Source organism: Lichenostomus cassidix, chromosome 24 (genome assembly GCF_008360975.1).
Source record: "Lichenostomus cassidix isolate B80296 chromosome 24, HeHo_3.0, whole genome shotgun sequence".
Taxonomy (NCBI): domain Eukaryota; kingdom Metazoa; phylum Chordata; class Aves; order Passeriformes; family Meliphagidae; genus Lichenostomus; species Lichenostomus cassidix.
In genome coordinates, this window is record NC_139504.1 from 6,822,225 (window position 1) to 6,846,500 (window position 24,276).

The 24,276-nt window shown below is 49.7% G+C and overlaps 2 protein-coding genes across 5 annotated transcripts; one reads left to right on the forward strand and one right to left on the reverse strand.

The window, feature by feature from the left end:
- Nucleotides 1-496: 496 nt before the first annotated feature.
- On the reverse strand, nucleotides 497-5,839 carry DPAGT1 (dolichyl-phosphate N-acetylglucosaminephosphotransferase 1). Of its 3 annotated transcripts, XM_085081944.1 has the most exons (9): nucleotides 5,377-5,835; nucleotides 5,177-5,297; nucleotides 4,878-5,091; nucleotides 4,188-4,334; nucleotides 3,971-4,055; nucleotides 3,328-3,516; nucleotides 2,645-2,732; nucleotides 2,132-2,287; nucleotides 497-1,030 (listed from the first exon to the last, which is right to left on the reverse strand). In XM_085081944.1, exons 1-9 carry the CDS (start codon nucleotides 5,529-5,531, stop codon nucleotides 965-967), a joined length of 1,221 nt encoding a protein of 406 aa, XP_084938070.1. In that variant the 5' UTR covers nucleotides 5,532-5,835; the 3' UTR covers nucleotides 497-964. The 3 variants fall into 3 exon arrangements, with proteins under 3 accessions (XP_084938070.1, XP_084938072.1, XP_084938071.1); XM_085081946.1 differs by lacking the exon at nucleotides 2,132-2,287 and having other exon boundaries at nucleotides 5,377-5,839; XM_085081945.1 differs by lacking the exon at nucleotides 4,188-4,334.
- Nucleotides 5,840-6,613: 774 nt separating this feature from the next.
- C2CD2L (C2CD2 like) lies at nucleotides 6,614-22,687 on the forward strand. Of its 2 annotated transcripts, none has more exons than XM_085081938.1 (14): nucleotides 6,614-7,470; nucleotides 8,814-8,909; nucleotides 9,305-9,424; nucleotides 11,291-11,401; nucleotides 12,238-12,354; nucleotides 12,964-13,081; nucleotides 13,236-13,359; nucleotides 13,890-13,954; nucleotides 14,549-14,676; nucleotides 14,982-15,153; nucleotides 15,988-16,089; nucleotides 16,693-16,826; nucleotides 17,313-17,595; nucleotides 18,985-22,687. In XM_085081938.1, exons 1-14 carry the CDS (start codon nucleotides 7,066-7,068, stop codon nucleotides 19,203-19,205), a joined length of 2,196 nt encoding a protein of 731 aa, XP_084938064.1. In that variant the 5' UTR covers nucleotides 6,614-7,065; the 3' UTR covers nucleotides 19,206-22,687. The 2 variants fall into 2 exon arrangements, with proteins under 2 accessions (XP_084938064.1, XP_084938065.1); XM_085081939.1 differs by having other exon boundaries at nucleotides 12,241-12,354.
- The last annotated feature ends 1,589 nt before the right edge of the window (nucleotides 22,688-24,276 follow it).

Below are 24,276 nucleotides of genomic sequence, written 5' to 3' on the forward strand. Positions count from 1 at the left end.
TAGCTGTCTGGCAATACATTCCAAGCGTTGTTATTAGCTGGACTTGGGTGTGTGGAAGTGCGGTGCCCTTGCATCTATTATGGTACTTGACCTGGCACTTTTTACTCTCAACCACCTCAGCATCCCTTTTACTGCTGTTTCATTATTTCACTGTTGACTAGCATTACTCTTGCAGACTCTATAACCTGGTACTCCAATGGTCTTAGTTCCACGTTAATCTAAGGGTGTTACAGATACTCTGTTAAGACAAGGACACAGTGATCCTTACTCTGCTAGCCTGTTCCAGAAGTGTCCTCTTGCAAGGAGGAAAGTAGATTATAAAGATGTTCAGAATTAAAAGCTCATCAGCAGGAACATTCCCAGTAGCCATAAAAAAGAGGGGGTCTACTACAGAAATGATGAGCTGCCTAACAGGTTAGAAAGCTAGAGATGGATCATGTAATCTAGTTTCACTGAATGCCAATATTGTCGAGGCAAAGCACTGCAGGGGAGGGGGTACCGTGAATTATTTTATTCTTGGAATGCTCTGAGTTTTCAGTATGGTTTATAACCTGTCATTCTATGTCCATAAACCAAAAACAGGATTGGAGAAGCCAGGAGTGGAGTCTGGTTTACTTATTCAGCTCTACAGAGTCCCACAGAAATTAAAGTTGCTGTTTTCTCTCTTGGTGAACAGTAATGTCTTTGTTAGTGCTGTCATTGGCTTCCCCTCTAAAAGGTATTCCTAGTAACAATGATGTCCAAGTAGCAGTGATTTTTTTTTTATCAGCAGAATTGGATAAAAGCCTTTGGTTCACAAAAAAACCCGGTTCAAGACTAGCCCACGCAAAGCAGTCGCTTGCGTTTTGACAAGTATTCTGAGGTTCTCAGAGGGCGGGAGTAAGATCAGTTGAATTATGCGGTCAAGCAATTGGAGAAAATGGACTGGCAGATAGTACTCTTTCCCTTGCTCCCAACAGTCCACTCAGACATCATAGAACAAGCGCACTAGTTGGTACCGGATCGAAAATGCAATTGTGCTGCCAAGGACCTAGGCGAAAATCAAACACATAACAGAAACATTATACCGTTGCATGGTTTACAGGCTATCAGATTCCTCCTTTCCATATGGGTGTGCTAAGCTTTCCGGCTTACCTCGTTTTATAAAACAGCAACAAAAAGGCTACATTTTTTTAGGTATAGAAAGATAAATGGCAGAAGTCTATCCAGAGACCTAATTTCTTTCTCTGAGGGTTCTAGGTGTCAGTGGGGGATTTCTTCATGTGCCTGCACGCAGTCACATTCTGAGAACATGTGGATGAGATGAACCTTTGTGATAACTCCTTCCCCCTTAAGGAGCCTATATTGTAATGTAGACCCCATGGTTTGTAATGGAAAATATCTTACGTCAAAGCTGAAATTCAGCATCTTTATGATAAGGTGCTGTCAGGACTTCTCTGCAGTGACTGGGATCGAGATAAGTGCTGTGTACTTCCCGTCTTCTCCCATCCCCAATGTCATCTGCCTGAGCCCTGTTCAACTGACTTTCACTGGAAGTCCTTCCTCCCAAATCAGAATTTGTGTGGCTAAGTGTCTTTTTCGTAGTAAGAATCTCTTATCTTAAATCTGAAGATGAAAAAAGGATTTTACTGTGGGCAATTAACCAATGCAGGCCTTTCCAACAGAGGTGTTTCTACTATACTATGGTCCAGATACTATATGTATATATCCCCCGCTCAGACCGAGGGACTGCTGAGTCACCTGCCATGCTTACAGGAGTCCACTTGCCAGAAATAACTTTGAGAATTTGGTATGATCGAAAAACAGGCACATGCAAAAAGGCTGTACTGGGTCACAGCGACAAGGCACTCTGCTGTGCTCATGTTTTTCTTGCAACCGATGACTTGTGCCTTGGGGATCTTTTTAAGCTAACCTATGGAATTTGTTTTTATGAGCTCTCAATGAACAGGGAGGTGTGAATTTGTTTCCTCCTTGAGGCGTGTAAGCCTCTAATTCTCTCCAAGTTCACAGCTCGACTGCATCTTATGTGAAGAGCATGATATTTTTCTTTCCCCTTAAAACTCTTGAGACTGACTTGGATCTGTTTTTATTGCAGAGTAAATCTTTCTACTGGAGGAACCCTTTGTCTGACCTGAATGAGTAGCAACAGGAGAGTGAGATTTCGCTCATGGGTGGGTCCGATCAGCTTTATGACAAAATTAATAAGTGTCATATTATTGCATTCAGTGTATTCGCCATCTTCATCTGTTCCACTCCTCACGTCAACTACATGCAAGATCTTGACTACCTGAGGAGAGAAATATTGCACACTTATTTCACCAGGGATGTTTGGTGCTCACCGGCCAATCTTGTTTAAGAGCTCTTTTGCTGTACCATCCCTGAAATCCAGCTTGTGCTCCTACTGAAAAGATAGGACAGACTTATGATGGTCCTGGGGTACTTCTGTGTGTGGTTATTCTGAAAGACTGTTTATTAACACAATCGAGTGACCGTGAGGCATGGTAACACGGACTTTCTTCCGCATTTGAGCTAGGCAATAACTACCGAACCCAGAAGTTCAGCATTTTCTCCCATCCTGTTTATCTTGCATTTGATGACCACCTCAAAATGCAGTTTTGAATTTTAAATGTTTTCCACATATTACCTTCAGAATGTTTGTTCCCAGGGCAGAGAGGCTCTTAGTTTTGAATTTGGAGTAGCTCATCTCCAACTTCCCTGTACTAGGATTAAGCCTAAAAGAAACATTTAAAATTTAATCCAGATAAAACAAGGAGACAGAGAGATCGCTTTGTAAGCAGACTTATATCCACAGCTGAGAAAGAAATCCAGCAGTGGAAGAAATAGGAATAATCTGGTGCCCCGGATGGGGCAGAGGAGACTCCTTCCCACTGCACCCCCAATATATGCATAATGCTGTGTAGTTTAAAGAATAAAACCGAAGAATCTAACATCTGCAGACACAACTGGTGACATGGCTTAGTGCTACAGAATGCTTGCTACTACAAAATCTTAGCATATCCCCCTCTTGCAGCATTACAAGCAACCCGTGTCGATTTCTCTCGGTCTCATATGTTAGAATCATCATGTTTTAACCTCGTTAAAAATCATTCTGTATCTAAGGGTCGGGCTGGTCAGAAAAGCTCAGTTCTTTGAGAAACCTTTGCTATATGAGCTGACTGTAGCTGGCAGAGTGAGCTGCTGGTCTTTTAAACAGAAAACATACTTTGATGGCTTTTAAAAAGAGCACGTTCCACCACCTTTCTCAGCTGTTGTTGGGAGTTAAAAGACACATCCCGTGGTACCACTATAGATCACTCGGTACATTACCTTGGTAGCCGGTGACGGGGACAAGGAATGATGTGGAAGAGTTGAGGCAATGAATAGAGGAAGTTGAGCACTTGTGGGATGAAAAAAAGCAGCATCGTTTTGCTGAAGTGTCCCAAGATCCCCACCACAGCAAAGGTCATGCCGGCAAAGTAGCAGAAGGTGTCCCCGACAAACACTCGAGATGGGTACCTGCAATCCACAGAGCAGAAAAGCAAAGGTCTGTCACGATTGCTGTGGCCATGAAAACGACTATAACCACCGAATGTACGCCCACATCGCAGGTTAGGGGCCAATGGGGATCTGCAGCAGATCTACACAGTAAAAACAATTGTAGGTATTTATTCTACGAACTGCGGGACTGCAACCCACCGCCTCACTTGCGGAGAATATGATATGAAAAGACAGCCAGTGAGGCACAGGAGAGAGTCTATTCTGTGTGTTTGGGTGAGCTGGTGTGACAGCAATTGTTCTAATAAAAAGAAAAGCTACCGCTCCACCAATGCTTTGTGTTCTTGGTTCTGGCAAGAAGCCTGTCTACACTCCAGCATCCCACCTGCACGTTATGTGGTTCTGTACGTTTGAAAAGGGAGAAACTGGAGGGAAAGGATGCTTCCAAGCAAACTCTGAATGTCCATCCTCTTACCAGTTGTGGTAAAATAGGCCCAGCGTGGTAAAAAAAAAGGGAATCATGAAGTAGAGAGAAAAAATGTGATCATCTCGATAATCCCCTATAGAAAAAAGAAAAACATGTGTTTGTGATAAGACAGGACTAGTTAATTTTTAGTGATACCAGCTATTGCAATCTAGGATTCAATCTCCCTTTGCTTTTTCTGTCCACAAATGTTTATTACTTTCCTTACCATTCAACTCTACAATATTGAATATGATAATGGAAGCAGCTATCACCAGCGATTGTCCCGCTTCAATTCCATTAATTCCGGCGAGAATGTTGATGGCATTAGTGCAGAACACTGCTAGCATACCCATGTACACGTAGTAGAGAATACCTGCAGATCAGAGCAAGCCAAATGCTTTAGTATTTGGAGGCAAAGTGGGCCCTAGATCAATTCAGTGAAGCTCTCACTTCCTGCTTTATACGACAACCTGTCACCTAACAATCTCAGTGAGTTTTGATAGCGGTAGCTTACAATTAGATTGCTTCCACCTTTATGAGCTGGCCGTTATGTGTATGTGTACATACGGCACCGCGACCGCAGCAAACTGCTGTGACACGGCGGCCAGCTGTCCTGCTCCGTTTCTGTCCTTCTAACATCCTGGTGTCGGCAGCTGCACGCCGTGTGCACCTGCTACTCATGCGTATTGCCGGTATCACAGGAAAATGATCGGCACCTATCTGTGCACAGCTGAATGTGTGCTGGGTTTCTGGATGTTCATTCCAGCCTAATATCTAGCAGGTGGAGTGCCACCCTCTTACTGGTTACTTAAGCAAATCCTTCGTCTGTTCCCTCAGCAGCACAAAGGGCTTCACGTGATCCCTTCCACTGATCGCTTGCCACGTGGATGAACGCTCCTGGTGATTCCTAACTTACCCAGGTCCAAGTGCATGCCCAGCAGCACCCGGAAGGGCTTAGGCACCACAATGGTCGTGTTCCCAAAGTTGGTGAAGTAAACCATGAGCAGTGGGAGGGAAGCCATGGTAGGAAGAAGCAGCTTGTGGCGCCAGCGCAGGTTCAGAACGTCATCTGCAAAGCCCAGGAAAATCATGCAGCAGATGGCCAGGAGCGAACCGATGAGCTCCACGAACTGCAGGACAGAGAACAGGACCCCGGTCACCGGTGGCCACTCCCTGCCCGTGCCTGCCACACTTGCGGCACTAGACGAGCCTCACCTCGTCGTGAGGAAAGGCCGCGCACTGCTCCTCCACGAAACATCTCAGGAAGGGCACGGGGATGAAGCAGAAGAGGATGATCAGGAACACGGCACCGCTGATCACGCCCTGTGCTTCGGGGCTAGAAGGAAGTCAAAGCGGGAAGTCAGCCGGGCCCGGGCCGGCGCCGGGGGGCAGCTCCTGGGGGCAGCGCTACTCACACGGGCCGCCGTGAGGTCTTGTTGAGGTCCTCCCCGAAGAGCCGCGCAGCGAGGAAGTGGTCCGTGAAAGCCGGGATCAGCGTGAGCGTGGCCGCGAAGCCCAGTAGCGACCCGCCGAGGTTGATGAGGAGAGGCACGGCGGGCCAGGCCGCCATGGCCGCGGCGGGCGCTGCCCCTGCCAAGGCCGAGGAGCGAGGCCGGGCGGGGGCGCTGCCCACCGTCGTCCCGACCGGGCGCTACAAGGGCGACGCCGGATGCGCGGGGTCCTCGCGGCCTATCGGGGGCAGGGGCGCCATCTTTGGCCCGGGCACGAGCTTTCTGCCGGCACGGACCTCTGCTCGGACGGCGGCCGGGATCAGTAGCGTTTTCGGCCGCGCTGAGCGCGTGTGGACGCGCCTGTCCCCGGCGCTAAGGTCCGCGGCGCTGCTTCTCCTCCGCGGGGCTCCTCCGAAACTCCGCGCCGGGAGTAGCGCTGGCCCCGGCCCGGGGAAGATCCTGCCACGGACTCCGCCCCTCAATGCCCGCAACCGCCATGGCCGCATTGCCCGCCTTCCTCTAACGTGTACGTCACTTCCTCCCCTGCGGGGAGCCGGTGAGCTCCGGTGGAGGGCGGTTTGCCGGGGCCGTGGCGGCGCTGAATGACCGGCAGCAGCCCGCCTCCCAGCCGGAACCACCTTTGCCCAGGTCTGGGGAGCGGCCCTTGCGGGCGGCTGCCGACGAGCCCCGGCCAGCGTAGTCACCGCCGGCCGGCGGGGCGGGGAGCCAGGTTACCGGGGTGCAGAATGCGCGAAAGCGGAGAACGGAGCGGCAGTCGAGTTCGTTTCCCCACGTGTTTCCTCAGATGTTGGGAAAATTCAGTAAAATACCTTACTGGAGATTTTCGGTTGTCAGGGAATCTGTAAGAACTCCTGGGCCCTCGCGGCATTTTTTGAGGTACGGAGGGGAAGGCAGGATAGGCTCAATGTCCATGAACGGTCCTGTTCATTCAGTTGTGAGTCGATAAGCACAAGGGAGAGGCAGCAGAACGTCCTGTAGCGGCAAGAAGCACTTTTACGTGCCCTGCACCTGTGTGGCAACCTGAAATGGTTTCTGATGGCTTTATCTGACGTTTGTGATGGCTTTATGGCCACCTCAAGAGCTGTGTTGAGAGGCCACCTCTGCTCTGCTGTCTATTGAACACGTGCAAAAATGAATTTGTAAACTTTGAATAAACTTTGCGGCGGTCACATGGTGCGGCTGGGGAGGAAGGCACAGCACAGAAGTGCAGGGGACCATGTCCGGCCGCATCCCCTGGAGCTGTAACACCAAGGAATCGCCACACGCCGACCGCGGCTACTTTGGGTTCTGAGTGTCGGGAGGCGATCAAAACTCGCCTTGCTTGCCCTCCACAGCGAGAGTGGCACAATCGGGAGCAGACGAGCGGAAAGGTTCCATCTCGGTGGTGTGTCCCGCGTGCCTGGTGGGAACGGGGCAGTAACTCCCACCGGACAAGAGCGTGACGCGAGGAGAAAAGCGTCGTTAATCGGAGCTCGGAAAACCGCTGGGGAGGTGTGCTTTCAGATCGCGGCTCTGCTCCTATTTCAGTTCCCCGGAAGAGAAGGCTCGCGGCAGCAGATGTGACCCGGCCGCGGAGTAGCGGGCGCCGGGTGCGCCGCGGCGCGGGCGGCCCCACCGGGCCGCGGGAGGCGCATGCGCTCCGCCGCACCGGAAGGAAGGAGGCGGCGGCGGGTGCGCGTGCGGTGCCGCGGTGCCGCGGCGGGGCCACGTGCGCCCGGTGCCGCGAGCGGGGCGGCACCGCAGCCGGCCCGCCATGCCCGCCGCGCCGCCGTGAGCCCCGCGCGCCGCGCCATGGGGCCGGACTTGGGCTGGGCCGCGCTGGTGCTGCTCTTCGCCGCCTCGCTGCTCACCGTGGCGGCCTGGCTCCTGCAGTACTGGCGGTCTGCGGCCCTGCGAGCGCCACGGCGGCGCGGGGCGGCGGCGGAGGAGGCTGGGGCCCGGGCGCTGCTCGCGGCGCTTCTCGCCCTCAGGTCTCTACGGGAGCAATGGCAGCGGGCTTGGGTGCGAGCTCTCAACTGCCAGGCGCGCCGGCACGGGGTATGGCGGGGTCCGACCGGGGGAGCGCGGGGAGCGGCAGCGAGATGAGGCGGGCCCGCCCACCTGCTCTTTGTTCGCGGGTGCCGGGGTAGTCATCGCAACTTTGCTAACATGTTGCAAGGCTGAGTAACTTTTTCTTACGTGTCCTGAGGAATTACTTCCTCGAGTGACCTAGGCGGCTGCTAAGTAAGAAGAGAATAGGGACTTAATAATGTTAAAATGCTAACTGCAATCGAGATTTTTGAAAAGGTAATACTCCCCGTGTCTTGTAAAAGCTCAGTACAGTATGAGGAAGTCAGTCTCAGGTTAACTACAGTCTTCTCTGTGTATTTCACCTTTTCAAAGACCACAGAGCGGGAGACTTGTTCTGGGCTGTATGTGTGTTAGGGGTTTATTTGGTTTTATTTTTGTAATGAAGTTGCATAAAGGATAGTCCTGCCCTCTGCTGAGGTGTTGCTGAGGTCTCGATGTCTGTAGCATGGAGGTGGCAGCACAGAGGCTCCTTTGCTCGAGAAGAGTGTGGCTTCCTGCACCTCTGTCATGTCTTTTGATTGTTCTGGCCCTAAAATGCGATCACCTCGGGAAATGGTCACGTCCTAGTGCCCAGATTCCCTGCTTTCTTTGTCTCTCTCTTTTTGTCCCTTGTGAGCAGAGGGAATCTTTGAGGGCCAGGTTTTGTGGAGGGATGCTCTCAAACTGTTTATCTTGGTCTTATATTTCTTGAGAAGGGTTCTCTGTACAGAATTGGTCTTGAAATACAGGGAGATCCTCAAATAAAGATGAGGGATGCCTCCACAGTAGAGATAGTAATGTAAGAAACCATCAGAGAGCGGGAAAACAGGAACGAGTTGAGCACAGGAGCTGATGTACCGTATGCCGAGGATGTGGATTTTGTTAATTGTTTATTGGAGCGGGGTGCAGGGGGTTTGTGTGTTTGTTTTCATTACAGTGGTTTTGTATTCTTTTTCCTCAGAGCAGGATTAGTATATACAGGGGAGAGGGAGGGAGGGCACGAAGAAATAGCAAAGCTTCTTCAATGGAGAAGGGATAACACGCTCAGCCTATGGTTGGCTGCTGTCCAGAACAATTTTCCGTCATCATTTGGTCGTACCTTTCTGAAATTTAGATAGAGTTTGTCAATTCAAGCCTTAAATGGAGACCTTGTTTCCTTTGTCTGTATGGACAAGCCGAGGTGGGTAGAATTGCAATGGTTCTGGAGTGCTGCCCAGATTTGTGGAAACAGACCCGAGTATCTCCGGGGCCCCACATCATTCATCCTCTTTGAAACTGTCTTTTGACAGTTACTTTGACTACTGTGAACTAACAGAGTTTTGTCTTTATAGAGCTCAGTGCAGATCACGTTTGAAGAGGGTCCTCAGTTACCACAAGCCACAAATATAAGTTGCGTGACATGCGAGGGACAGTCGGACCACAGCGTGGTAAGGCTTTGCTGTTTTGAATTGTTCATTGTGGGATTTCTCCATCGATGGTGTGTCCTACAGAGACTGCTGAGGCCTTTGTGATGGAGATGGTTGAGCCAGGGAGGTTTTGGGTGAGGTCTGTTGAGTTTGGAGGCCTGTCTCCCATCCAGAGGCTCTGGAGCTGCACATCAGTGAGCTCCATGAGGGAAAATGTGTCGGTTGAGCCAGGGTGTATGAATGCTGAACTGAAACATCGGGATCCTACGGTGGAGAGCAGAAGAGAGTTCCTGTCACCAGTTTGTCTTGACTGTCTCACGTGCAGGGTCTGAAGCGGCAGGTTTGCGGCGTGGAGCTTGATGAGAGAGTAGCAGGGCTGCCTCTTGCCGGGATATAAACTCATCTTTTCTCTCTAGGTGCTGTGCTGCCATCTGTCGGCCGAAGCTGTGAAATTCCCGGTCTCTGTTACTCAGCAGTCTCCGGCTGCCGTTTCTGTGGACACCTATCATGTCACTTTGGCCGTGCTGCAGGCTCAGGTAAGGGTTATGAGAAGTTAGATATCGACCTTACTTCTTCATCTAGTCCCACACTGTATGAGGAAGGAGGACCAGCGTCAGTGCAAATAAAGGTCTCGCTGGGCTGGAAAAAGCAGTGTACTGTCACTGACACTTGGCGAGGTGGCAAATATTCCCCATCTGTGTGCTGAATCTTCTTTTCTGAGTCTTCATGTGCAGCTTTAGGCTGTGAAACGTAGCTGTAAGAAAATCCAGAGAGTTTTGAGACATGGCAGCATGCTATACTGTGTTTTTAAGTGGTTATTTAAGAAGCAAGAAGTCCAACGAGTTCAATTCCCCTCAGGGCATAATGGAAAGGGAAAGGTATGTCCTTGCATATGTAAAAGTATGGTGTCCCGGTAGTCAGTGTGTGAAAGAAATCTATGGTAAGGAGTAGTTTGCTTGTCAGTTCCGCTTTTTACATTCACAAGAGCACGATACAGCATGATACTGTGTGTTGAATATCGAAGATGCTTCTTCCAGCAAAGAAGCTCTGAAAACACAATGGGTGGTAACTCCATAGTTGCTTCCCGTCTAGATTTGATTCTCTTGAATGTGATTTTGTTTCCATCTTGACGAAGGACGTGATGCCAGAGATGGTATCTTGCTTGGAGGTGGTGTGCTCATATGTGCACCAAAAATACCCCTAAAATAAGACGTGCCAAAATTAGAAGTAAGTCAGTGGTAGCAGAAGCCAATCCTGCGCTGTTGCAGGTATCGCATTGTGAAGTTTGTTCTGAAATGCTTTTGCTCTCAGAAGCCTTATCATAATTTTCAGCCTTCTTTTATTGAGTCATTCATTCCAGTTTGATTTTGTACTTCTGTTCTGTGGTCATTTTAACAGCTCCTCTCTCTCTTTAGCGTTTAGTGTGCCTGCTGCCAATGCAGTTACAAGCAGCAACTGCTGTTGCTTTTCATCTCTGAAAGGTCACCTTTCTCACATCTCATCCAGTTGCTCCCCTACTCGCCGGCATTTTCTAGGTCTCCTTGTCTGCACCCACTGAAGTTTTGGGTCAATTGTTCGCATAAGGAATTGCGTGCGGTATTCTAATTGAGGTCTCGCCGCTGCTGCGTTATGAGATGCTGTTTAGATGACTGCAGGCCTGCCTGTGTTTTGGAATACTTCAAATACTATGTTCCAAATTGTGCCCTGTCAATTCTGTACACCTCTTGTTGGTTACTTACCTGGCTGCTGTGTCTCACATCTGTTGCTTTTGTCCGATGACCTTCCGTGTTGTTGGTGAACCTCAACCTGGTAATTGAGAACTATGTTGAATTTCATTACCCTGTTTTAACTAGAGCTCTCAGGTCAGGGGATCTTCCAGTGTGGTTCTGCCTCTGTCTGTCTCATTAACGGGTACATCGGTGTGCAACTTCTCGATGGGATGGCGTGCGGTCCGGTTTGTTGTTGCACACTGTCAGTAACCCGGATGAGTCTTCAGCCTGAGGATCATCTCCTAGAGATGCATTGCTAATTTATAAATGGTTATGTTTAAATTTGGCAATGGTTAATTGATGTAGCTCAGTAAATATTGTGTGTCAGTGCCCAACTGGGCACTTTTGGATCGTACCGCAGGCTTTTTCTTTGGTAAAAAAAAGATGGATAATTTTTCCCTTTGATGGTGTCTGGGCATCCGACAGCAGTGAGGAAGCCAGACCTTGCTACGGAGCAATGAGGCTTCTGCGGCTGCTTCATCCCGTAGGCCCGGGAGCACTTGTGTTCTTATATTCTGTTTTTTACCGTTCCACTGGTGTGAGGGCCTTTCAATCGCTGAATTTTGAATGGGGCAAAAATCACCTAATGTAAACAGAAACTTTTCCTGACTGTGGATATTTGTTCTTGGCCAGTTGGAGATCCACTTGGAGGAGATACCGAACGAGGGTCTCCTGGTGTCGTGGACTTTCAAGGACAGACCAGACCTGGACCTTTTGGTTCTTCCACGACTTGAGCTTCCTGAGGTGAGTGGCTAACAGTGGGTGGCTGACCTGGACTGGAAGAAGGGAGGAAGGAGCAGAAACCGCTAGAAGGCAGACCACTGTGGAGAAAGGTTGGCGACTCACCGTCATGGCCCTTTAAGGCAGCGGAGGCGATTGTTTCACCCTGGAATCCGTACTAGTTTAGCTGTGTCAAAACAGCATCCTCAGGAGGGCTGAAGTGATACCAAGTATCTATCGCAGGCTTTCTGTCCTTATAGGTTCCTCCTGCAGGGTCAGATGTAGAGCTGCAAAACGAGCTGGGTTGCCGCTTTTTCTTTGTGTGAGGTGCTGTTTGTCGTCGCTGTGTTGGTTCGGTTTTGTTGGTTGTGTTCGGTTGTGGTTTTTTAAAGATATTAATTACTATTTAAGGGGTTAGAGGTTTAACAAATAGAATGTGGGTGTGCTTGCACTTTGGTGATCCAAATAGGTTGGTTGATTCGTTGTTTTATTGACACCCTTGTTACTTTATCTTGAGTAGATGTAGGAATTTGGCTGTTTTCCCAAAAGTGTGGTAGTACCATGTCTTGAGGTGGTGAGCACATGACAAACTAAAAGCTGTATTGTAAAAATTTACACCAGTTAGAGTACAGATGTAGAGGCTTAGTTTGTCTCATTTAGATAGCTTGCATTTGCCTGCAGCTGCTACACAGAAGCTTTAGGCACTGAGAGCGAGTATGGGATATGGGAAAGGTATCTGGTAGGTTATTACTGGGACAATGACTATGTAGCATATCAGAGGCTTGAGAGGCAGGCGGAGCTGTAAATGTATCTTTTTTTTTTTTATTACTCTGCTGCATTTCCTCTTGATTTGCTGAGAGAAGGATGAAGGGCGAGCGGATCTGTCCACTATAAAGGATCTGATTGAGGATACCATTGTCAGCACGCAGCCAGCCATGACGGTGAATCTGACGGCCTGTGCCACTGGAGCCAGTGCGGTAAGGCGCTCCGCTCGTATCATTCTAGTGCCTCAAAATGAGGGCCCTGAGATACTTGTGAGGGCTGAGGCTCAGGTGGGAATCCAAGGGTTGAGTCTTACGTGCGGGCGACAGCTGAATCCTGGCCCGCACTGTCATAGGAGTTAGGGTACTGCAACATGGTACTGCATAGGGATAATTAGAAATCGCTCTTGAGGGCAACTCCTTCTACATTTTTTCTCGGTTGTGTATGTAAGGCGCTGAACCGCCTGAGGTACATCTCTGTTTTGGCTGTCTGCCTCGCTCTGAACGCCAAGGCTCTGTCCAGGGCAGCCTTTGCGGGCACGGAACGGTCCACGGTTTGCCATCGTCAGTTGACCGTCTGGTAGGCAGCAAGCTTGTTCTTGCCTGTCGTCTTTTTTGTCTGCCTTAAACTTCCATTTGAAGTAATGCAAAGGCCCACCGGAGGTCAATAGCTTGAGAAACCTGCAACATCTCCTGACGGCTTTGAGGATATTCCCCCGTGTCAGTGCGAGGAGCTATTTAATAGATACAAGGACAATGCATCTTGCTGCTGTCTGCCGGCGAGTGAACGATAAAGGTATCGGTCTCGCTCTCATCATTCTTCAGGTACCCAGCAATAAGTTGACTCGAGAGTCCCCGTCCAGAGTAGCAGCAGCCCCTCTGGGTTCTAAGCTGTTGCTCCGGAATCTTCGAGTGCTGAACTTGGGCTGCCAGGGGAAGGGAGGTAAGCATGAAAACATTGCCGGTCCACAGGGGCGAACGTGCAGGTGGCGAGTGGATGTTTTGGGTGGGTTTGAATGGAAAAGAGGGGCGTGTGCCTGTCAAACTGCCACCTCTGGTTGATGAGTGCACGCGTGCCCTCTGTCCCTCTGTTGCAGGAGTTGGGGAGATACGCTGCGTGGCAGAGCTAGACAGCCCCCCGCAGCAGAAGTGGACAAGGCCGATGACAGTTGGTAGAGTTGGTGCTGGAGGCGAGATGGAGTGGAACGATGAGTTCTTTCTGTAAGTGTCTGCTCTCCTGGCCGGCACAGTGTAGGTGGACTGGCATAGTCTTTGGGTATCGTGCCTGTGCTGCGGTAACCGATGCGCACGATGCAGAGCCAAGGTCTGCACCACAGGGCAGTGTCTGTGATGCCCCTGCGCTGGGCTGCTGATTCCAGTGATTTTCCCTGGCTTGCGTATATATTTCCCCCTTCCCTGGGTCATCTGTATTTTAACTGGCTGAGCGGAAACAGTGATTATAGGAGTGGCAGGTGCAGTAGGGCTGTAGCATAAACAGCCTTTCATAGAGCTTGCCCTCTCAGCTTCTCCTGGCAGCCTACACAGCTCTGCAGGGTACACAAACCGGAGTTCTCATTTGTGTAGTTTGCTGCTCTAGTCATGTCCTCCACAGCAGAGCATGCTACTGAAACTTAGGAGAGGGTGATGAGGTGTGTGAGATTTAAAGGGAGAGAAGACACAGAATGAGGTTGTATCCTCCATGGCCACTTAGGAAACAGTGCCTAATGACTGCCCATCTTCGGTTTCAACAGGGAGCTGGGACCGAGAAGCAAGGAACTGAAACTACAGGTGCTGGGGAACAGCGACGGAGGAGGAAGTGAGTACGGGCAGCCATAAGATGGGTTGTAAGATGGGGAAGCAAAAATGCCTAAGGGATTTACCGTGCTTGAAGCTCATGGTAGTTTTGTGTCAGTACAAGATGTGATGAATTCTGCAAAGGATTTTTCATATTTAGCGTTATTTGAGCTCCTGACTGCGTGAAGTAACTCTGGGTTCTGTTCTTCTTACCAAAATGGTCTGTATCTGACCTTGAATCAGGAGGTTCCTTTGGCCTGCCCCTCTCCATTCGGAAACGGGGAGTCACGCAGGATTTTCCCGCCTGTATGCACAGAGCTTTGCATAAGGCTCTTAACTATTCATTTGTACTCAATCGGGTACTAACTGCGGCATCTATTTTTGATGCAGGCCACGCAATGGTCACCTTTTTAAGGGAGTTGATTGCTGGATTGTTAAAGAGGAGCAGAGGAGTGCTGCCTGCCCCTTCTCACTCTTGAACGTGGAAGTCAGTGGAGTTGTGGGGATCTGCTTTGTCAGCCCACAGGGCTGCGTCCTGAAAGCAGGGGTTGCCTTGGAAACATCTGAGGTGCTGAGGTCATGCAAAGCATTTTGTTTTTCCCTTTCCTTCTTGCAGATGTGCTGCTGGCGTATGCCACGCTTTTGATTGATTCTTTGGGCAAACAGCCATCTGGGAGACAGGTCTGCTCACTGGCTCCAGGAGCTGGACAGTCACTGGCAGGTGAAGCTACCATTACAGTGGAGGTGAGCTCACGACCCGACAAGCTCCGCACACACATGCGTGCTTCGGAAACGTTCGCCGTGTGAGCCTCTAGCCGGGGACACGCATGTTTGGCCCCAAGCTCAGCACGGAGGACTAGCGGATCCTTATGCAATGGAGGGGTGGGGGTCGCATGACCCTCGGTCCCTGAGCCTCCCCCGTGTTGAATTGATACTGTATCACGGATGGCTCCTCGGTGCCCAGAGCCCTAGCTATTGTCGCCCAAATATGCCTGCCTTTCCATCTGGGAAGAAGAGAGCTTCTCTGAGCGGTACTTTACTCTTTATAGCTGCTGTTCCAGGAGTCGCCTGCATCTTTGAACACTCAGCACGCCACATCGCTGCGAACCAGCATCACCCCCACTAAGAAGGTGGAGATGGACCGGACCATCATGCCCGACGGTACCATCGTGACTACTGTCACCACAATTCAGTCTCGGCCCAAGGCAGACTGCAAACTGGGTGAGGCTGCGCCACAGCAGGTGTATCGTACAGGTGGCCGCTAACCATAGCCCAGATTTAGGTGCGATATTCCCGTGGCTGCTGACGAAGACAGTAGCAAAACTGTTTAGCCATCACATCCGGTTATTGCAGGCTCATGTTTTACGTATTGCCTCCAGTGCGTGGGTCGGAACACAGGCATCCTTGCCGTTCCCTTAGCGTCTTTGCAGCTGGCTGGAAACTCTTGTGTAGCCGTAGGGGAGAGAATTGATGCAGTTCTGTTTCTGGGGGGTGGTGAGGGAGGGATGAGCCTCTCTCGCACCCTTTTGGTGGTGCGATGTCTAACGCGTATGCTGCCACATAACCTCCACGCGATGTCAGTCTAAGCGTTTAGCTGTGCTTTGTCTAATTTTCTTCACTGCTGAAGGAGTTATGCTGAACATACTGAATGTGGAGCCAAAAGGACGTTGATGTTGCTTACTAGGGGTTGTTGCCACTTGTGGTCTGGTGACCTGGTGTACTGGCAGAGGTTTCCCAGAGAAGCTGTAGCTTCCACATTCCTGGAAGTGTTCAAAACCAGGCTGAATGGGGCCCTGAGCAACCCAGTCCAGCAGCAGGCTGGTTGGAACTAAGGGGTCTTGAAGGTCCCTTCCAATCCAAAGCATTCTGTGATTCTGATTTTTTCCTGGTAGGCTTCTTACTGCTTTGTTTGCACAAAGCCTTACAGAGCCAGCCTTGCAGGTTCTCCAGATGCTCGCTTAAGGCTTTTTGGGGTTGTGTGTAGGGGGCACAATATGATAGCACAGTTGTGCAAGCTTCGTCTCCACTCACTCTGTTGTCTCTTTTGCTGTGAAGATTCACCATCGAGGTCGCCTTCCAAGGTGGAAGTGACTGAAAAGAAGACAACAGTGCTTTTGGAGACCGGCCGTCCTCCCGGCCACTCGCGTGGTGCTAGCCGTAAGTGCTGGGAAATTTGAGGCTTTTATTGAAGTAACTGTGCTCCTTAGCCTGTTTTAGAAAGTGCCAGTCTGAATGTGGTTCACTGACCTCATTTACATTTTCTGCTGCAGAGAATGTCCAAGTGCCTGAGTGAAGGTGGGGACAGAGAAGGCTGGTGGTGGGGTGGGGGCAGGCAAAAGACATTCCCCTTGGACTGTCCAGTCAGTGACTAGTAGCATCTGCTTGCTTGAGAAGAACTTTCTGGGCTATCTGAACCCAAAGAAGTCAGGGCTGTCATCGTATCTGGAATGGGGCGCTGCAGCCGTTTTGACAGTTTGCTGCCAAAGCAAACTCTTGAGAGTCTTTTGAAGTCTCCCAAGCAGCGGGGTATTTTAATGATATGCCTTGTAGAAAATTAAAGTTTTTGGGTACCTGAAAAAGCCAATAGCTATCTATGCAGAGCTTCCTTCATTCGGTTTATTTGGACAAGCCTGTAGTAAACTACATTCTCTATGTTTGTGCGCATATAAATTGCCTATGATGAGCATTGCAGTCAGCGAACGACCTTTTTCCTCTGACGAAGGTTGCTACTCCAAGCATCGGTATTTTTCTTGTGCTCAGGCGATAGCTGTACACCCAATGGCTTGGATCCGGTGGCTGAGACGGCAATCAGGCAACTAACCGAGACAAATAACAAGACCGCCAAGAAGACACCAACAAAACGTAGTACACTGATCATCTCAGGAGTGTCCAAGGTCTCTGGTAGTTAGGAGCCCCATTTCCAATTGGGGAGGTTGTTCTTAGGATTGCGTGCGTGAAACTAGCCCGTGCTGTAGGGACCGGTGCGGGAAGGTTCTGACAAGGATGACCGGCTCATCAGAAACCTTTAGCCGCTTCCTAGTGAGCATTAAAAGGTATCTTACCAGTCTGCAGGGAAGCTGCCGGTGGGAGTTCACAACGGGCAGCTGGAGAAAGGGAGGTGGCTGCCATAACTGGTTTTGAACCTTGTGGAGTTCCCCTTGAACTCGGCTGTGGGAGTGAGGGATGTGCAGCTGAATGCTTAGTAGTCGGCCACGTTCCAGTATGTTTCATCAAAACCGTGACAATCGTGCATCGGTGCTATCTAGCACCGATGATCTAAACTGCGCCACCCATATGTAGGTGTAGCTGGAAGCAGGGGGATGAATGCAATTCTTTTGATCCTGTCTTTGTGTCTGTCTGCCCTTCTAACCCTCCTTCAGGTACCTATTGCTCAAGACGAAATGGCACTTTGTCTGGGTTACGCTGCATCCCTGGAGGCCACAGCATACGGGGACTCTGAGGCAGAGGGCACGGCCGAGCGGACGCATGACTCTACCGAATCGTCACAGCCGCCGGAAGCGTCGCCACCAGGACAAAGGGACAGTCAGGAGCCGGATGAGGCGACGCGATCGGACATCTCTGAAAGACCGTCGGTGGAAGATGTCGAGTCTGAAACCGGCTCCACGGGAGCCCTTGAGACCAGGAGCTTGAAAGATCACAAGGGTACGGATGAGCTGTTACACAGTAGCTAACACGGGCCTGTAACATTAGCTGTACTTGAGGACAAAGTGATATCTGAGTTCCCCATTAGAGCGTGGGATCTGCAGCCACCTTTCAGCCTAGCAAAGAACGGCTTCTGATGGAGACTGGAAGAGCCTGCCTTTCTCTTGCATTTTCCACTGGAGTGGTTCCAAATGCCTTAATTTGTAGGTATCTGATTCCTGCAGACTTTTCAGTTTCTGTGCTCTCTTCAATGGGGACCCTTTGCAGCCTGTGTATTCCAGAGAACCCCTTTTCTCTCCCCGGCCTCCAGGTTTGCAGACCAGGCGCATGTCCGTAAATAAGGATTCCTCCTCTGGATTTGGCCACCCGTAGTGTGGAAATTGAGGCCGCCCAACCATGCGGATTGTATGGGCCTCGATTGCGCTCCTTTCTCTGTTAGTATTGAAGCAGCTAGTGCCTCGGACCTGTCATAGAAATGCAACTGTGTCCACACAAATGCACCTGTTTTAAGTAACAGGGTGGGCTTGCCTGCCCCGATGTATCTGCTGTCCTGGCTTTTCCACACATTTGTCAGTTAGGTAGATGGCTCACCTTGGTTTTTTCCGCTACCGACTTACGTAAAGAAATGCAAATCCAGATCGCTATCACTCAGAATATTAGAGTTGGACACATTTTGGGGAGTTGTATCCTGTTACAACCAGGTTTAGTTTGAGCTGCGGAGGCCCCTTTTTTTGTACGTCAGCGGGCAGAAAGGTGTGCAACCCGGATTCTTGAGAGACCCGGCGGATGGGGGAAAGAGGGAAAATGGGAGGCAAACCCACTTTGTAGGAAATTCTTTTGTAGTGTTATATGGTGTGCAGGTTTTGGATGTGTCTTTCTGATCCATTTGAGGTCGAGAGCAGTCGGCGCCCCCATCTTCCCCTGCTTGTGTGAGTCACGCCTCCAGACTGGGTGTGTCATGAAAATGCAGGCAGCTGTTCTGGGCACTTGATGACAAAGTTAATCTGGGTGCTCTTGAGAGAGGTTGCTCTGAGAGGCCTTTTCCCTCTTGTATGTTCCTCTCGGGGCCTTCAGATTCAGATGTTCTCTCTCGTTTTCCATTCATATGAGTCTTGGCTTCTATTTAAAATTCTGCACACTTCCACTGAGCGGAGGGTGTTGTGTTAAAGGAAGTTTATGCAGAGGGGACACGAGACAGAATATTTAGCGAGGTTTACATTTTGAGGCTGGGATTAGCCCACCTGCTGTGTATTTCTGCCGCTCAGTGCAGAAGAGGACTTCTGCACTGAGGACTGCTGCATATCTGAGAATGGCCGGGTATGTTACTGTCCCCAAGACTCGCTGGTGCAGATTGCTATCATGGTTTCTCTCTCCTTCCTGTCTCTGCAGTTAGCTTTCTTCGGAGCAGTACCAAGCTCATCTTCCGGAGAAGGAGCAAGCAGAAGGAAGTGGGCCTGAGCCAGTCACACGATGACTTGTCCAATGTCACCGCCAATTCCGCTACCAGAAAGAAAACCGGTAGCTTCTCTCACCGCATCATCAAACGCTTCTCCTTCAAGTCTAAATCCAAACCCAAAGGTAATGACAATGTATCAGCAGATGAGAACTGAAGGAAGGAGAAGCCCATTGGAAAGATTTCTCAGAGATCGTTTTCTAGTCTCTTGTCTTCCCGCTCCACGGTATCTGTGACTCGCAGTCCCGTTTTTTCCAGCCTCAGCCGAGGGAAGACATCCCGGTGCTTTATGCCATTTGGGGAACGGCGATGGCAAACCTGGGACTCAGGCCGCTCGGCCGCCTTGGCTTAGCCTTCTGAGATTGTTGCGCCCCACTGTGCTCTCCCAGAATATCCAGGTGGCATGCTAATCCCTTTGGGGGTCCTGGGAACTGCAGAAGTGACTCCATCTGTGTAGTTGTCCGGCATCATCAGGTGCCTCGTGGAAATGGGGGGGCAGGTCTCTCAAATGGCAGCCTTCAGAGTTAAAATTGAGAAATGACCAGGTTAGCTGCATTGCTGAGAAGCATGGGATGTAGCCTCACTCAGCTCTTCGGTGAGAGAGAATGATGCAGTGACTAATGATCTAAACACTCTTATTGCTTGTGCTTGGTGCAGAGGCTGTAACCTGAGGTGCTCTGCAGGGTGATGCATTCCTTGGCTGTGAGGTGTCAGAAGATAGCTGTTGGCTGTCAGACTTGCGGTCCTCCTTCTGGCTCTGGTGCCGCAATGGTCTGCGGTTCAGACAGTGCTGAGGAACCCGTGTTTACTATGCTATGTTGGTGAAGGAGGGAGTCTCTAAGAAAAAGGATGTTTGAACCACTGCACAAGTTTTTGTAGGAGTCTGAGCCCTTGCAGGAACACCCAGTTGGTGCTGTCGGTTCTGCCATAGCGCGCAGCCACCGTGTTATACGGCACTCCTTCCGCATCTGTGTTCTTCAACGGGGAAGGGGCTGCACTGAATGCATACGCCAGCTATTGGATGAGCAGATCCCTTACTCTCGGGTGTGGTCGGGGATGTTGCCAAAGGGCTGCCACTCTGTCTTCCAGACCTGCAGAGCGTCCGGTCTCCTCCTCTCATGGCTCTCGTGCCAAGGACTGGCACCGTGCTGGGGATGGGTGGCAAGGAATGAGGCACGGAATGTTGTGAAAGGCAGATGGGGAGCCATGGAAAGCATGTGGCAGAAAGAGGCAAGAGTTTACATGTTTTCACTGATGAGTTTCCTCTTGTAGAAAGGACCTTTCTGGATTGCATTTGGTATTTTCTTTATTCTTGCAAACACCTTGATCCACCCTGTTCAAGCAGAGGGCATTTCTGTAGCGGGGATTTGCAGAGGTAGAGGCGTGCAGGGGAAATGCAGTCCTCATGTGGGAGTCTGTCCTAGCAAAACAGTTGTCCGGTCTCCCGGCCCTGTGCAAAGGCGACTCCCCTGGTTTTTCAAAGGCAGGAATGGTAGCAAATCTGCCTCGTGGTGGAGGTGTGATTATTGGTGTGAGAAACAGTTCTTCTATCCTAATTTTCTCAGATGGAAAGGGAAGGTCACATAGGGTTTTGTTCTCCAGAAGATGCAAAGATGAAGTCTGTGGGAATTTCCCCCCATAGAATTGCTGCTTGAAGAAACCTCTTTTGTATTGAATCCTCACTTGTGCTTCTGGCTTGAGGACAGAAGAAATGGTATTTGAAATCTACTTTCCCAGTTTAACTTCTTCTTCTGAATGCCTGTGTACTCACCTTGGTGCTGCTGCAGGCTCTGTGGCATTTCATAATGCCTCGGACCGCAGAGCAGCCCCATGAATGGCACGGGCCGCCGTGAAACTTTTTAAGCTCAAATGATCTGCAGTTGGCAGATTGTTGTCTCAGGGTAGGCTCACTATTTGCACCTTGTGTAATTGGTCCCTGACCAAATATATGGTGGAAGAGGAACAGCAGAGCAGTGGGCTTGAATGCATGGACGCTTCTGAAGGAGCTCAACCTGCATATGAGGGCCTGCATTTCAAATGCTGTGTTTTGCTACTGGCTGCACAAACAGGAACAGGGACTTGTAAATGAAGCCAAAGTAGGCATTTTGTTGGGATTGTTTTGTGGTTTTGTTTGTTCTTGTTTGGAGGGTTTTTTGGTTTGGTGGGGTTTGTTTGCTTGTAGGTTTTGCAGGTTTTTTGGTTTTGGTGGTTTTTTGGGGTTTTTTTTGGTTTAGGTTTATTTACTTTTTTTGGTTGGTTTTTTTGGGGGGGTTGTGTGGGGTTTTTGTTGTTTGTTTTTGTTGTTTGTGTGTTTGTTTGTTTTTCTATTTTGGCTGAACAGATATGCTAGAATTTACCCATGCTGTGTGTTTTTACTTCTCTGTAGAAAATACATTTATGGTAGCTGTAAGCTGTAAGTATGCTTGTAAGTATATTTCTCTCTGGATATGTCTTCTCTCTATGCTTTGGCCAGGCTTTTTAAGTGTCCTGTCATCAAAAAAGCCCTCAGTGTTGGCCGATGAGAGATATCCTCTTGAGTTGTTGAAGAACAGGCACAGGAGAAAAATTATGGGAACCTCAAAACCTCAGTGTTCTGAGGGTGTCATCAGATTTAGTACGATGGATGCACCATGGATGTCTGAGGCCAGAGGGATCGGGTACACGAATGTGTATTAGCACATGCTTATAAGCAGAGCACACTCTGCTACTGCCTGTACCGGTAATGGTGCAAAGTGACTGAGGAAAACAGTGCCAATAGGTGGGACAGGAGATTGGCCCTACCAGCTTCTGTGGCATTCATATCCATGTCTTGCACAGGCCTCTGCAGTGGCAGACTGGAGCAAGCAAGTCTGAGTCCTGGCTCTGCAAGCGGCCTCGTGCTGCTTACATAGTTGAAGGTTATGCAGTTTAGGCAGCTTGACTGAAATGGGGAAGAGCGAGGGAAAAGCGCTTGCAGGGAGAGCAAGTTCAGTGGATGGGAACGTAATGAAAAGTTCTTCAAAGTGATACGAGAGCACCAAGGGCACATGGTGTTTGTAGACTAGAAGTGGGTGCATGGCAAGTGTTTTTATTACTTTTTTGGCTTTAGCGATGCAATAGCTTCTCTTGGGTCATTGTTTGCTAAACATCCAGAGAAATATTTTCTGGGCAGCTGTGGAGATGGTCGAGTGTCAGGAGGGTTGTAGTTTGTGTGGGTTTGGTCTTTTTTCATTGTTCTCTCCACCGCACCTTCCCTAATGCAAGGTCAAGGTGAGCCTCAGGGTAGAGTAAGAGCCCCAGCGGCGGTCGAACTTGTGGCAAAGGCGTACCTATGATATCGCAGCTCCTTCTGCCGGCACGACTGCTGCACATGACCTTTCCTCTCTTGCAAGGTACCGGACCAAATACCTGCACGAAATTTGAATTAGCGCCCCTCCTTGTGTGTGCTCTTTTGTACTTTGATGCTTTCTGTCTGTCTGTGTGGATTATTTTGACCCCAGATTGTTTATTGAGGAAAGAATTGGAACTGTGTAGCTAATAATAAAATAAAACTACTTATGACTAAATGAAGTTCTTGCACTTTTGTAAATCTTGAAGAAGACTTGTATTGCTGTGTAATGGCTGAATCTGTTAACTTATTAAATGACATGAGAATAGAAACCCGAGTCTGACTTCATACCTGGTGTAGTGCTGTGACTTTCCCTCCAACCTGTCCCCGTCTCTTCAAAATTGTGCCACTCAAATGATGGCAAACTATATGTATATTTGTATACCCAGGCAGGGGTCTGTAATTCCCTGAAGTATTTTAATGTAAGTGGGTAAACGGAGTTTCCTTTGCTCTAGGTTGGTGCATAGGAGAAATATTTGCAGTGGAGGAGAGGGTGAGTAGGGTATGAGAGAGGTTTGGTGGGGTCCTCCAAAAAAGGGAGGTTACACCTCAAAATTGCTTGGATGTTTAGGGGGCGCGTTTGTGCAGAAAAATAGAAGAGACTGTAATTATCAAGGGGGAAGAAAAACAAACCATGATGTCTGCAGCCCTGGATTGCATCACTTTGTCCAACACTGAAGTGCAGGCATAGCAGGCCTACAGGGCATTTGGGAACAGCAGGGGTTTCTCCCCGTAGGTGTGAGCTGCACTGAGGCTGCAGCAGGGCCCATGTGCCAGTGGGGCTGTGGTTTGCAAAAGCCTTCGTGTGCTCAGCAAAACCGCTGCAGTGCCCAGCTGTGCCACACTTAGATGGGATCTTCTGCCTGCAAGGGACATCACTTGCGTCACTCGCAGCGGGGCGGTCCCGGTCTCGGTGTTGGTGGTGGTTCCAGTGAGCAGGAGGCGGTGAAAGGGGCGTGGATAGCTAGCGGCACCGCCCATCGGGGTGCCTTCTGCGACTTCCGCCTTCTGCTTCAGTTGACAGGAAACTGAGGTTGGAGTAACTTCCGTTTCGCTCTCAGGTCGCGGAGTTTGAACGGCGCGCGGCGGGGCCGTTCCCGGGCGGCGCAGCTGCTTTGAGCTCTCTCAGCCTCCGCGGCGCGTCTCGGCTTTGCGGGTGGTGGCTCTGATCTGGCAGAAGCTGCCGTTCTTTTTCTGCGGTTTGTTTGTGCGGCGGTGGGGCGGAGCGGGCGCGCGGCGCTGGACTCTGTGGCACACACTGACTCCCCACCACTCTGTCAGGGGAACTGTGCTTATTAATATAGGAAGTAACTATCTAGTTCTTTTTCTTTTGTTTTCTCTTGCTCGGCAAGAATATTAAGGTGCAAGCTCTTTGTGCTGCTGCAAGTCTTATGACTCTGTTCGCGTCTAGCAATTCATTAAACAAACAGTCAAATACTGTATCAGAATCAACAAAAATTCCTTGGCTTTTCTTTCGGCAGTTAGTCTCGCTAATTAATTTTCCGCTTTTCTAAAAAGCCTGCAGTGCATTGTTGCTTCAGAAGTGTCCTTTTTGAGGCTAAGTGTCAGTAAGAAGCAATTGTTCATGTGATGTCCCTGAAGTAGCTGAAGCATGTTCCATCATTAGTAAATGCAGGCCAAAGGCATCTCTTGCAGGAACACTGAGAAGATTTTGTGCCTTGCAGCAAAGCTGTTGTCTACTTTTATGGGTGGACATTTATAGGTAATGCCCAGTAGATAGTGTCTTCTGAATATTGTTCTGAAAATGAAGGCAATGACTTAGGTAGATAGTAAGGAGGAAGTGTTGGATTGAGGAAAGGAGAATTGAAGAAAGCAGGCACCCTTGATATGGATCATGAGA

Coding starts and splice junctions, on each gene's coding strand:
- DPAGT1 (XM_085081944.1), bottom strand. CDS start 5,531: ATGGCGGCCTGGCCCGCCGTGCCTCTCCTCATCAACCTCGGCGGGTCG. Junction 5,298..5,376: donor AAGACCTCACGGCGGCCCGT/GTGAGTAGCGCT, acceptor ACTTCCTTCTAG/CCCCGAAGCACAGGGCGTGA. Junction 2,288..2,644: donor TGGGAACAAACATTCTGAAG/GTAATATGTGGA, acceptor TTCTCTCCTCAG/GTAGTCAAGATCTTGCATGT.
- C2CD2L (XM_085081938.1), top strand. CDS start 7,066: ATGCGCTCCGCCGCACCGGAAGGAAGGAGGCGGCGGCGGGTGCGCGTG. Junction 7,471..8,813: donor GCCAGGCGCGCCGGCACGGG/GTATGGCGGGGT, acceptor TTGTCTTTATAG/AGCTCAGTGCAGATCACGTT. Junction 14,677..14,981: donor AAGCTACCATTACAGTGGAG/GTGAGCTCACGA, acceptor TACTCTTTATAG/CTGCTGTTCCAGGAGTCGCC.